The sequence below is a fragment of the Helobdella robusta genome (genome assembly GCF_000326865.2).
Source record: "Helobdella robusta unplaced genomic scaffold HELROscaffold_19, whole genome shotgun sequence".
Lineage (NCBI taxonomy): Eukaryota > Metazoa > Annelida > Clitellata > Rhynchobdellida > Glossiphoniidae > Helobdella > Helobdella robusta.
This window is the reverse complement of record NW_008704034.1, coordinates 2,534,849-2,548,170: the sequence shown is the minus strand read 5'-3', so window position 1 is coordinate 2,548,170 and position 13,322 is coordinate 2,534,849. Positions and strand designations below refer to the sequence as shown.

Below are 13,322 nucleotides of genomic sequence, written 5' to 3'. Positions count from 1 at the left end.
ACATCAACAACGACGTTGTTAGCAACAGTAGAAATGACGTCAACTCAAACAACACCACACACTCACACACACACACACACACACACACACACACACACACGCTTGCTTGCACGCACGCACACACGCACGCACGCAATTATACGCACAATGAAGCCTTAATTAAAACTCTAAAAGTTCACATAAATCACACACACACGTAGACACACACAATTACACACACACATACACATACATACATACAAAAACACATACATGAAGCATGTGTGTGTTTGTATGTGACAAAAAGTAATACAACTTAATTGTTTAAAATGCACTGTGATGTAATGAAATGATTACTGTATCAATGAAGATGAAGGTGATAACAAGAGAAACAATAACCTTGGTGGTAATGATGATGATGTTGATGATGATGATGATGAAATTTGTGATGACAATGATGGTAATAGTGATGACGACGATAATTTTTGGTAAAAAGTTTACATATATATATATATATATATATATATATATATATATATATATATATATATATATTCATTGTACATCTTCGCATAAGTTTGTATATTTATATATATATATATATATTTGTATACACACACACACACACACACATATATATATATATATATATATATATATATATATATATATTTGTATATTTGTATATCTGTATATATGTATATTAATGCGTTTCTGAACAATTACAATTACATACAAAACATTTTTTGTATGTAATTGTAATTGTTCATTTAGGTAAAAAATTTTTTTTTCGTAAATTTAGAATGAAAAATTTGCTCGCTATGGTCTTCTGCCATCCATCTCAAAATGTATATGAATTATGTGGCCTGACCTTTCATCACAAGGTCGTCTCTGTGTGTGTGTGTTGTACGTGTGTGTGTTGTGCGTGTGTTGTGCGTGTATGGGTGTGTATGTGTGTGTATCCAAACTATTGATTAATTTTTTTTCCAGTTAGTTATCCATGATCTAAATTTTCTATTTTGCGATAGTTTTTTGGATTTTTTATCCATCCATCCATCCATTCATCCATCCATTCAACCATCCATCCATCCATCCATCCATCCATCCATTCATCCAGCTACCTATCCGTCAATTTTCTCACTCATTCATCATCCATACATTCGTCAATTTTCCATTAATCTTAGCAGGTGATCAAACAAAAAAAAACATTTATACAAACTTGTATAAAAACTTGTATACAAGTTTGTATACAAACTTACAAACTTGTATTGTATACACACTTTTGTGCAAATTCATATACACACTTATACAAACTTCATTCAAAAACTTACACAAAATTATACAAACTTATACATAAATTTTTATGAAAATTTATAGAAACTTAATTCATGGGCATTTCAAACGAATAATGCTCCCAATAATTAAACATCTGAGTGTGTTGTTACGTAATAGAATAAATTAATCATTAAACATGTTTACACAAGTGATCACACTTATCTTATGTGTGTGTGCGCGCGTGTGTGTGCGCGTGTGTGCGTGTGCGTTGTATAATAATAATTAACATTAACCAAATAAATTGTATGCAAACATACGTTCTTCTCGAAAAGTGTAAACGCAGACTGCAACAAACAAACATACTTAAAATAAAATCAATGTTTCATTCTTTCATTCATACATACATACAACCAACCACATACATGCACACACACACAAACATACACATACACACACTTACACACACGCACATACACACACCTGCACTATATAAACAAAAATAAATGCAATCTTCTAATTTATAAACACGTTTTATCAAATATGTTAAACAATAAATAGACATGTGTTGTAGTTGAATGTGTGGTTTGCACCGGGTACTACACGCATATGTTTCGCACATTCCTGCTAATATTGGTCTCATGTAACGTTATTGTTATCGGTGATATCATTATATAAAATGTTATTGTGTTCATCACATCAGCATCATCATTGTTAATAATAAAGAAGTAGTAGAAGTAGTAGCAGTTGTTGTTGTTGTAGCAGCAACAGTAGCAGCAGCTGCAGCAACAGAAGTAGTAGTAGCAGTAGCATAAACAGCAGTAATGTTAACGCTATGGTATTACTGAGGTTATTGTTATTAATGCCAAACACTTGTTGAGCAAATCACTTCATAGAACATGATGTCAGATCACGGGTCCACAATTAACTCATGAGAAATGCAAAAACTAATTCTTCATTCAAATGTAAATCTGAGTCGTGCACATTGTAGGATGGTCGTTGGCCGCTTGAAATATACCTGCGAGCTACCTCAATCCGACCTTGACCCGTGAATCGCGCACATCTCTCTGACCTCGACCCATCTGAATTCGATTGACAAGTTGTTATTTTTTGGGAATTTTACATTTTTTAAAGATTTAAATTTAATTTTTTTTCTACCTTTGAGTAAACTTTTAACTTTTAAATAAAAGGGATCCCAAGTGAATAAACAAATAAATAATAATTTGGTGCGAACAATGCAAATATGGCTAATGGAAAAAATCTTTCTTCAATTATGTCATTCGTTTTAAAAATAAACAATTTCAGATAATATGCCTACACAAACACACATATATACACACAAACACACACACACTCGCAACCACGCACAAAAACTACACAGAAAGAGAAAGAAAAAATGAGACAGAGAAAGAGAGAGGAAAAAGAGAGGGGGACAAGGAGACAGCAAAGAAAAAATAGAAAAAGAGAGGCAGAAAAAGGAAAGAGAGACGTATACAAACAAACAAACACACACACACATAAATACCATACCAAAGATACGCAAATACCCTAGCACAAACATCGTGTAATACACACAAACACATGCGGGCACTTCAAACTTATTTACACACGCACGTTTCACAAATATGAAAAGTTGACGTCATCATCGTCGTCATCGTTATATTTATTATTATTACTATTATTATTATTATTATAACAATAATAATAATAATAATAAGATCTCATTGATAATTCATAATCTAGTCTTCTTATGTAGATCCACGTTTGAACTTATGTGGAGATTGATGACGACGACGACAAGAATTTTTTTTTTCTAAAATTTTATTGACATCAAAGGCAATCAAGAAGTTATAATCCGATAATGATGATGACGACGATGATGATGGTTTTGATAAGGATGACGATGAATGAATGGACGAATGTGCTCAAACTGATTTTTAAAAGTGAAAAAATTGTGGAAGTTTGAAAGTAAAATAACTTAACCGTGTGTAATATATCATGGTTTGTAAGATTTATACCTGCTCGTAAAATCATTTTGCACATTATCGCCGTGTATGTTCATTGTTCATCCATCCGTCTGCTTGTTTGTTCAATTTTTTGTTCATTCATTCATTCGTTCGTTCGTTCGTTCATTCATTCAATCATTCACTCAGACAATTCATTTTGTTTTTCATCCATTTATTTGCCCATACCATTCTTTCTTTCCTTTATTAGATCATCTTCTTTATTTACGATGCAATTTTAGAACATTTTAGAAGTTATTAAATCAACTATAGTGTCATTTTTATATAATTTTTAATGTGCTTCGATTCATTTTCGAATTTAAGTTTTAAAATGCTTTTTTGACATTCTTCACACATACACACCCACACACACACACACACACGCACACACACACACACACATACTCACACACTCACACACAAACAAATATGCCTGATAGCTTATATATGCATACAGTGTATAATATAGATTATACATTCATACGGATCACCATACATATATATTTCTGAATAACTGGAATACCATTGAAAAAGGCTGATGGTGGCGATGAATTTGGCGAAGTTTCACATGATTTGATTTCTTTATATGATTTAATTAAATTGCTCAATTTATTTTGGATACACACGTACGCACACACACACACACACGCACACATATATACACAGACGTACACACATACTCGCACATACATACATACATACGTGTATACTGAATCATTGACATTATGATTTTTATATTATAATATTTGTAATAAAAAATAATAAAAATAAAACAGTTTTATTGAATTAAATTTTATTATCTACCTATTTTTATTTTTGCATTTTCGAAAGATTCAATGACACCACAGACCAAACAGAGCAAGCAAGGAAAAGGTTAGATTAATTTTTATTTTTTGTTTTACTAAGTTATCTGTTTTTCTTTTTTTTTTGCATACCATTCATGATTATAAATAAAACACAATACACATTTATATGGCGCTTTATACATAGCGCTTTTTTTCAAACACAAGTTATGATTATAAACACAGACAAATTCCTAATATAGTATTCCTACATTTAAATATCTGACACTTAAATACCTTCTAGCGAAATATCTTACATAAAATACGCCTTGGAAATAAACCCAAAGTTTTTTTTTACAAAAATCCTCGATCAGAAACATGTAAAAAGACAAACCCGAATGTTTCTTAATTTCCTTATAACACGCTACGTGCAAACACACCTGTTAATGATAAATAACTTTTATTGTCGGCGTTTATGTGGTGATAAAATCTTAAGATTTTTATATATGTGGTGTTTTTTATATGGCATTCATTCAATTGGTTAATGTTTCATTCTTTCATTCATTCATTGATTTGTTCGTTCGTTCATTCATTCATTCTTTCATTCATTCTTTCTTTCTTTCATAACTTTTTTCATTTAAGACCGCAGAAATAAACTGAAGTTTAATGTGTAATTAAAGGTAACGTTCATTTAGCATTACGAGAAAAAGTGCGAAATAACGCAACGAATGCATTGAACGTACGGGCATTACGTATTAGATTGAGAACTCTTTTGCGTTTGAAGCCGGTGACTGCAATACAGAAAGCCGGCGCTTTTAACTCTTAATCTATTTTTCTTGCTTAAAGTTCATTATACAACAACTTATTGTAGTCTTTAATTATGTTAATAAATATTATATTAATTAAAAATGAAATAATATATAACACAAATATCTGTGATATTGTTGGATAAAATCATTTTTTAGTAACAAATTTAATAATTTATAAATGAAAAATTTTAAAAATTATTTATCTGCATTCAAATTTAGTGACATGTAATGGTAATTATGACGTCAGTAGTACTACAGCTATTTTCCGTTAGAATTTTTTCAAAGTAGAATCTGATATATCTTCGTCTCAACAACGAAAGTTATCTGTGTGTACGCCCAGATGCTAACGTTGTAATTGAAAATGATACAACGATCCTTCCATTGTTTTGTTTTGTTTAATCTTTTGTTTTCTTAGTTCTCTTTAATATGGTTCTGCCTTTTATTGTTATTGTTGTGTTAGATTTGTTTTCAGTTCTTACGAAGAAGAATTTTCTATAATTTTTCTATTTCGTTCAATGCAAAAAATGCTTTCCCAAATTGTTTACACGTAGTATTATAAATATTTTTTTATTTTTTTATAAAAAAAACTACATAAGTTTTTAAAAGTAAAAACAAAAATTTGTAAAAAATGTATTGCTGACAAACATTTATAACATTTTTTCAACAAAAATATTCAATTCAATTTCGATAGGATATAGTAAAAGTGTTACTACAGCTACTGCCACCAACACTATTAATACTACTCATATTATTATTATTATTATTTTTATTATTACTATTATTATTACTACTACTACTACTACTACTACTACCACTACTACTACTACCACTACTACTACTACTACTACTACTAATACTACCACTACTACTACTACCGCTACTACTACTACTACCACTACTACTACTACTACCACTACTACTACCACTACTACTACCACTACTACTACTACTACTACTACCACTACTACTACTACTACCACTACTACTACTACTACTACTACTACCACTACTACTACCACTACTACTACTACTACTACTACTACTACTATTAGCTAAAAAAACCGGTGCTACTCAAGTACTACTTTCTGGGTTCCGTTAAGTTCATCTGCTTGTACTTCTTCTCAGTGCAAACCTTCAGTGGTGGAAGAAAATTTACATCTAGATTACTTTTTCCATTTAAATTTGCTATTGAAAATTTTGCTCTGCTCTTTTAGTTATATTACTTATTCAATATTAAAACTTTAATTTACATACAAGTTCATCCAAATTAATCTAAAAACACCAATTACAACAAATATTGTTAGATGGATGGATGGATAAATAGATGGTTAGATAGATAAAAGAATATATAGATACATACATAGATGTATAGATACATTGATGGATAGATAGCTATTGAGTTAGTAACGCCACATAAGTTTTTACACAACCGAAGTGAAACTTCAACACGAAAGTTCATCATACAATAGAGTCATTAACTTTTCATTACAGCACGTGTTAACTAATTTCGAGAAATTTGTTTCGTCTTGTTTTTTGTTTTTTTTTCTCCCTTCTTCGATTTTTTATCTATTTATTGTATTTTTTTCACCCAGAATTTAGCTTTCTGTTGATAAATTTTTTTGTTGCTCTAAAACTTTTTTTTATTTAATAATTTGTAATAAAATGTGGCTTATAAGTTTTAATACGCACACACACACAAATACGCAAACACACACATACACACACACAAAATGAAACTTTTACCGAAAAATCGCCATAAAAAACAGACACTCGAATATATAGAACAGAAGCCAAGAACAAATTCATTTATTTCTTTTTGATTGTTCTTTCTGTTTGTTTTTTAATTCTTTCCCGGCCACTTGATATTGTTTCTTTTTCCTTTTTTTTCCTATTTCAGTCAGCCATTAAAATCAATTCTCTAGCATACTCGCTCATGATTCTGTAATTAAATCCTGATCGCCTGCCAATGATTACAAAAGCAAGATTCCAAAGTGGAAAGCAATAACTTGCGCGCTGACGCTCACGCACACACGTACACGCACGCACACACACACAGACACACAGATACATTCACACATACATACACAAATGCATTCACACATACATACATAGATACATTCACATATACAAACACAGATACATTCACACATACGTACACACACTCATACATATAACACATACACGTATTAAAAACACATACGATCAAAAAAACTGATTTGACAATCGCGTGTTATCTTTTCATCAAACATACACACGCGCACATAGACACACGTACACATAGACACACGCATGCACACACGGGCAAACACACACGCATTCATACGTCAATCAAACGACAGCGATACGGATTATTGAAAAATTGCAGAACGATACAAAACAATGCAAAACAAAAACCAAAAAAGACTTTAAAAAATTCTGACAAGTAGGAAATTGAAATTAGATCGGGTTCGTTATTCTAGAAATAAACACGCACATGAACACATTTCTAAACACATACACACTAGAGGTGGCCATGGGAGCGGGAATCGCGGAAACCCCTGGTTCCCATGGGATTCCCAAGAAAATTAGTAAAACTCAATTTTCGGGAATAGAAATTTTAGGGAATAGGGAATCGCTGTTTGGGAATCGGGAATGACGGGCGGGGAGTATGGAAAAATTCCCAATTCCCGCTCACCTCTTACACACCACACACACACACGTTCATATCAATTTGCACTCAGAAACTTATGCATGCTTATTGCTTAAACGTTCGGTTTGCTGGCAACCTTATATTTAAAACAATACTTTTCATCAATCAACCAACCAGCCAATTAATCAACCAACCAACCAACAAATCAACCAACCAGTCAACTAATCAATCAATCAATCATACAATCAATCAAAAAAAGATAACTTTTATGTTTCTTTTTCGCATTCAACTACCTTTCAATGCAAACACGCAATATATCGTGATTAGATCACTTATTGACATCCATCGTACTCACGCCTCAGTGAGCATTTAAACTGCCCCAGGCTGTGTAGGAAGTTTTAATGAAAAAACCATCCACTCAATTAGCACTAATTAATTATTCATTTATCAATTTCATTAGTATTGTTATTACTATTATTATTATTATCGTTATTGTTATTTATGTTGTTCGGCTTTGCTGAAAATTCCTGACGCGACTGACACAAAGTAGGTCACCTGAGGTCAAATCGGGGTCAAATCTTTAAAGTAGGTCGCTGGGTCAAATTAATTACAACCTACATGCATGATGATGATGATGGTGATGGTGGTGGCAATTGTGATGAATAGGGTTATGATAGCAATGTTGACGATGGTGTTGATGATGACTACGGTGATGATTATGGTGGTAATGATGATGATGTTAATGAAGATGATAAAAGTGATGATAAGGATTATGATGAAAATATGATAATGGTGTTAATTATGACGATGAGCTGGGGATAAAATAGTATACATGCATATAAAGATAAATTTGTGTTATATATCGCAGACTTTGATACAAACATCCTTACAAACGAACGTACATTTGAACAAAAATACAGTAATACAAACAACACATACACACATTTATACAAACATACAAACAACACAATTCGATTCTACAAACAATTATACAAACGTACAATATTAATATACAAAACAAACATAGCATTTTAATTTGCGTACGACAGTGCATACAAGTAAATAAATATAAAACCACATGTTTGTTCAACTTCTCCCTCGCTAAAACATTCAAACGTCACATCCGATCCGATTTGATTCGGTGCAAAACTTCACAATGAAACAAAGAGACATCCATTCAACAGTACAAGCAAACAAACAAACGCATACAATTGTGTATACAAACGTACTCCATATATACAGACATACATACAGACATACACACAAACATACATAAAAACATACATACAAAACGTACATACAAAACATGCAGTACATACAGAAAATACACATACACACCTAAAGCACACCAAACATACAAAAAATTCAAGAAACTCCAAACGCCAAACCTATATAAAACACTGAACATACAAAAAACATACAAAACAAACATACAAAGTCAGTTGTTTGTATGAACGAACAAGGTACATATCAGCATGTTTGCACAACAATCAATGTGATGTGCATTAATTGTGTCGAGACGAGACATGTCTCACTGGGATACTAATTATATGCATGCATGCATTTCTGAATTGTCTGTACGTGTTTGTGCATTTGTACGTGTGCGTGTGTATGTGTGTGTACGTGCATATGTTTGTGTGTGCGTGTGTGATTGAATGAGTGCAAAATGTCAAAAATAAAATAATAAATAAATGAACAAAGATATGATTTAGAAGATGGTAGCGATAATAAGTAATAATATAAATGGAACATAGACGTGAAAGTGTGAAAAAAAATTAAAGATGGAACACTTGTGAGAACGATAAATTTTAAAATGTTAAAAGAAAAAGCTCACATGTTATGTAATAAATGGGTGGATGAATGGATGGATGGATGGAGAGAGAGAAGGAAAAACCGGCAAATGAATGAATAGATAGTTGGATAGATAGGTGATAGAAAAAATAAAAAGATAAATAGATATATGGATAGACGGATGGATAAGTGGCTGCTGAATGGATAAATTGATGTATGTAAAAATAGATGGATACATAGATAGACAGATGAACAGACAGATTTCTGGATGGATGGATGGATGGATGGATGGATGGATGGATGGATGGATTGGTGAATAATGGATGAATGAACTAATGGCAAAAGCCTACAAATGGTTGAGAGCTGCAATGAAATATATGTTTGTTTTAAAACATTAGGACGAACATTTTTTGAAAATAAATATTGAATGTGCTGCCAGCCAGAGAGAGAGAAAGAGAGAGAGAGAGATAGATAGATAGAGAGAGAGAGAGAGAGAAAGAGAGAGAGAGAAAGAAAAGATAAGAAAGAAAAATAAAGAAGAGAGGAAGAAAAAGAAAGAGAAAATATACAACCTCTTTAAAGATTCAAAAGAAATGAAATTGAAATAAATTTTATAAAAATTCCTCATCGAAAAAAAATTAAGGCAGCCAAATGTCGGACTTGATAAAAATTATGCGCTTGTAAAAAGTAAAAAAAGTCTGTCTGTCTGTCTGTGTGTTTGTGTGTCTATGGGTGTGTATGTTAAAACCAAAACATGATGAGTGGCACTGAACCGTCAAACATCAAGTAACAAATGGATTAACACTTTGATTTGTCGTTAATTGCACATGTCGGCATTCAGTTGGATATTTTCAAGCACACAGACACGCAGGAACCGCTGCAACAAGCACGAAATGTGGTTAGTTGCGAAAAACAGTTCCCTGCTGTCGCCTGATCTGACGCTGATCATTTTGCATATTTCCTTAAGAAATTTAAGGGTGTTGGGGTCCATCGGGCCAAGAACCTCGATGCATATTGGCAAGAATTCCATCGAGGGGAGGGCGTTCCCATATTTTTTCATTTTCTCGTCCGCTGCCCTGGCCGCGGCCAAACCGCATTCTTTACTTGTCAGGTTTACGTATCGTTCGGCGAGGGTGCCAGGGACCGTAACATCCCACGCCAAACATCTGCCGGCTCTCCAAGGTATTAGCGTGCATCCGTCTGGGCGCCTACCATCATGCGCAGAAATGCCGGATGGTTCCTTGAGAACCGGGATTGAAGCCTTGGAGAAGAGCCGACAAATGTAATCGTTTAGCGCTGAGTGACGTAGTTGACGGCCCCCACCCAGGCGACAAACCAAACCGTGGTGCCCAAACTCGTCCGCCCCAGCGCCACATCGGCACGTGTATTTATTCTGAATGACCAGGCCAAGTCTGAAGCCAATGGCAAATCTCACAGACTCGTCGTCAAGCCTGGTGCCCACAGAGGTGTTAGGCCACGATCTCAACCACCCACAGCTGGCAACGCTGTACATGGCCAACAAACGAGCGGTGGAAAAGTCGTCGCCGCATGAAGACAACAAATTTTGAAAGATTTTTTTATATTCTTCGTTCAAAATTTGGACATGCGTACGGTCCCCCGGGGCGGACACTGGGGGAAGAATATCGCGGCAACGAAAAAACCAGTGGAGCAGGGAAGACTGCAGGTCAAGAGTGGCAGTGAGCCAGTGAGCCGGGTCACCAGGGTCATTACAAACAGCCGTCAGCAAGGCGTTCAGATCATGTGCGAACTTCTCCCTGCATGGCTTAGGGATATGGTCGTACACCGGTACACATTTCAGCACGGTCGTCAGCTTGTCAAAAACACCAGAGTAATCCAGGCCGAGAGGATCACCGGAGACCGATGCGGCCGACGACCGTGTGGGCAACCCAGGCTTGGGGTCAGGTCAGGTCCTCGCGCCCGATGGATCAACTTTTTTCCGGGACCCCGAGCATTCCTGTCCTTTCACTTTACCTCCGTGCCGACATAACTTCCCGTCTGGAGTGCTTCTATAGTGGTTAAAGCAGACGGGGCACTGTTGTAACGTTGGAGCCATATGTGATTAAAAACAACCAAGAAACGAGGGAAAGGAAACAAACCAAGTGAGGTGGATGGATGAATGAATGGATGAACAAGCGAATGACCAAAGGAACGGGCCAGCGAACAAACGAATGAGTGAATGATGGGGGAATGAATGAGCTAATTACTGAACGGACGAGTGAGGGAAAAAAAAGAATGAATGAGTGAGTGAATAAATAAGTGAATGAATAAACAACCGAACGAATGGATGAATGAATGAATAAATGAATGAGTGACGGAATGAATGAACGAGCGAACGGATGAGTGACTGAATGAGTGACAAACCCGGGACAAAATTACAGCCGATGCCCCCAAAAATCATCTATAAAAACAATTTAAAATCTATGAATTTAGCAAAAGTAATCAGGAAATTAAAACAATCCAGCCGGCTTTGAATGTGAACAAACGTATGTAAGGTGTGTATATGTGTATGTGTATGTCTGTGTATGTGTGTGTGTACCTGTGTGTGTGTGAGTGTGTTTCGAATCATCAAGTTTATAAACGACAATTCGTGTATCTATTTTTGCATTTGGTATTCCTTGCATGCGTTTATGTTTGTATATTTGTATGGATATATACCGTTAGTATACAAGTGTTTATATAAGTTTGTATGTATATACAAATGTTTGTATAACATTGTGTGTTTTTTTGTATGTTGGTTTATGATATACAATGTACGTACAAAGTTTGTATGCTTATTGATATTGTACGCTGTTGTTGTTTCTGTCTTGATGTATGTTTGTTATGATCAGCGCTGGAAGTACATTCTGCGTTCAGAGGACTTTTTGAAAAATCTTTCCACTCAGGAAGAGAGGAAAGTAGAATAAAACATAAGTAGGAGTAATAAACAATGAATTGTGTGTCAGAATATATTGCTATGCTATGACATGATCGGGATAGATAGAAGCAACATCTTCACACACGCACTTCCCTACCACACATACACACACCCTCACATACATTCACACACACCACACACACACACACACACACCACACTAACACACACACATATACATACTCAAATACACCAAATTAAATAAACACATGTGTGTATGTAAAATAATATGTTTTTACACGTTAATAACGCGCGCACACATGCACACACACACAAATATATGTTCGTGCATTTATGAGAACCTGTCGTATTACGTCACTTTACAATCTTATGTCATGTTATGTTACATGATGTCTTCAAGCTCAAAAGCTCCAGCTCAATGAATAATTTGGCCAAATGAATCTTTATAGTCTCTTACCAACAAATCCTCATTCATATTTCATTAATTTATTCACTGCGTGTGTGTGTCTGTGTTGTGTTTCTGCGCGTGTGTATGTGTGTGAGTGAACATTCGTGTATGTGCGTGGGGTGTGTGTGGTGTATGAATGAATAGATACGTGTATGTGTGTGGTGTGTATGTGTGTGAGTGAATAGATACCTGTATGTGTGTGTGTGAATGGATATGTATGCGGGTAATCATTATAATTATGAATTTCTTCTCCGCATGCATACTAAATAAATGTGTGCGTGCGTGTATGTGTACGTGTGTGTGTATGTCTGTGTGAGTTTAAATTGATAATTCATTATTGTATCTTTTCTGTTTATTGTTTGTTTGAATGTGTCGATATGTGTATATGTAATTTTTGTGTGCGATTTTGTATGTTTGTATATTTTGTGTATATTTGTTTGTATGTGTATTGAATTTTCTGTATGCGGTTAGGCAGTAAAGTGATATTTATGATTGTTTAAATATTCTTTAAAATTCTAAATCAGCCAGACAACCAGCCAGCCCATATGTTTTCTATCTTATGTTTTGTTGTTCAATAATGTGCCGGTCGGTTGGTTGGTCGGTTGGTTGGTCGGTTAGTTGGTTGGTCGGTTGGTTGGTTGGTTGGTTGGTTGTTTGGTTGGTTGTATGGTTGGCTGGTTGGTTGGTCGGTCGGTTGATCTGATGAGAAGTAAT

At 34.5% G+C, this 13,322-nt stretch overlaps 2 protein-coding genes across 2 annotated transcripts in view; one reads left to right on the top strand and one right to left on the bottom strand.

Annotated features, from left to right (window-relative positions):
- Positions 1-10,082: 10,082 nt before the first annotated feature.
- HELRODRAFT_171022 (hypothetical protein) lies at positions 10,083-11,339 on the bottom strand (the record flags this gene model as incomplete). Its single annotated transcript, XM_009016834.1, has 3 exons — positions 10,083-10,505; positions 11,001-11,177; positions 11,253-11,339. 3 exons carry the CDS (start codon positions 11,337-11,339, stop codon positions 10,083-10,085), a joined length of 687 nt encoding a protein of 228 aa, XP_009015082.1.
- Positions 11,340-12,034: 695 nt separating this feature from the next.
- The window catches only part of HELRODRAFT_171021 (hypothetical protein), a gene marked incomplete at both ends in the record, with an annotated part of 3,029 nt that continues 1,741 nt past the window's right edge, over positions 12,035-13,322 (top strand). The window contains one exon of the mRNA XM_009016833.1: positions 12,035-12,047. Within this exon, the coding sequence (XP_009015081.1) occupies positions 12,035-12,047 (13 nt within the window). The remainder of the gene's footprint in view (positions 12,048-13,322) is intronic.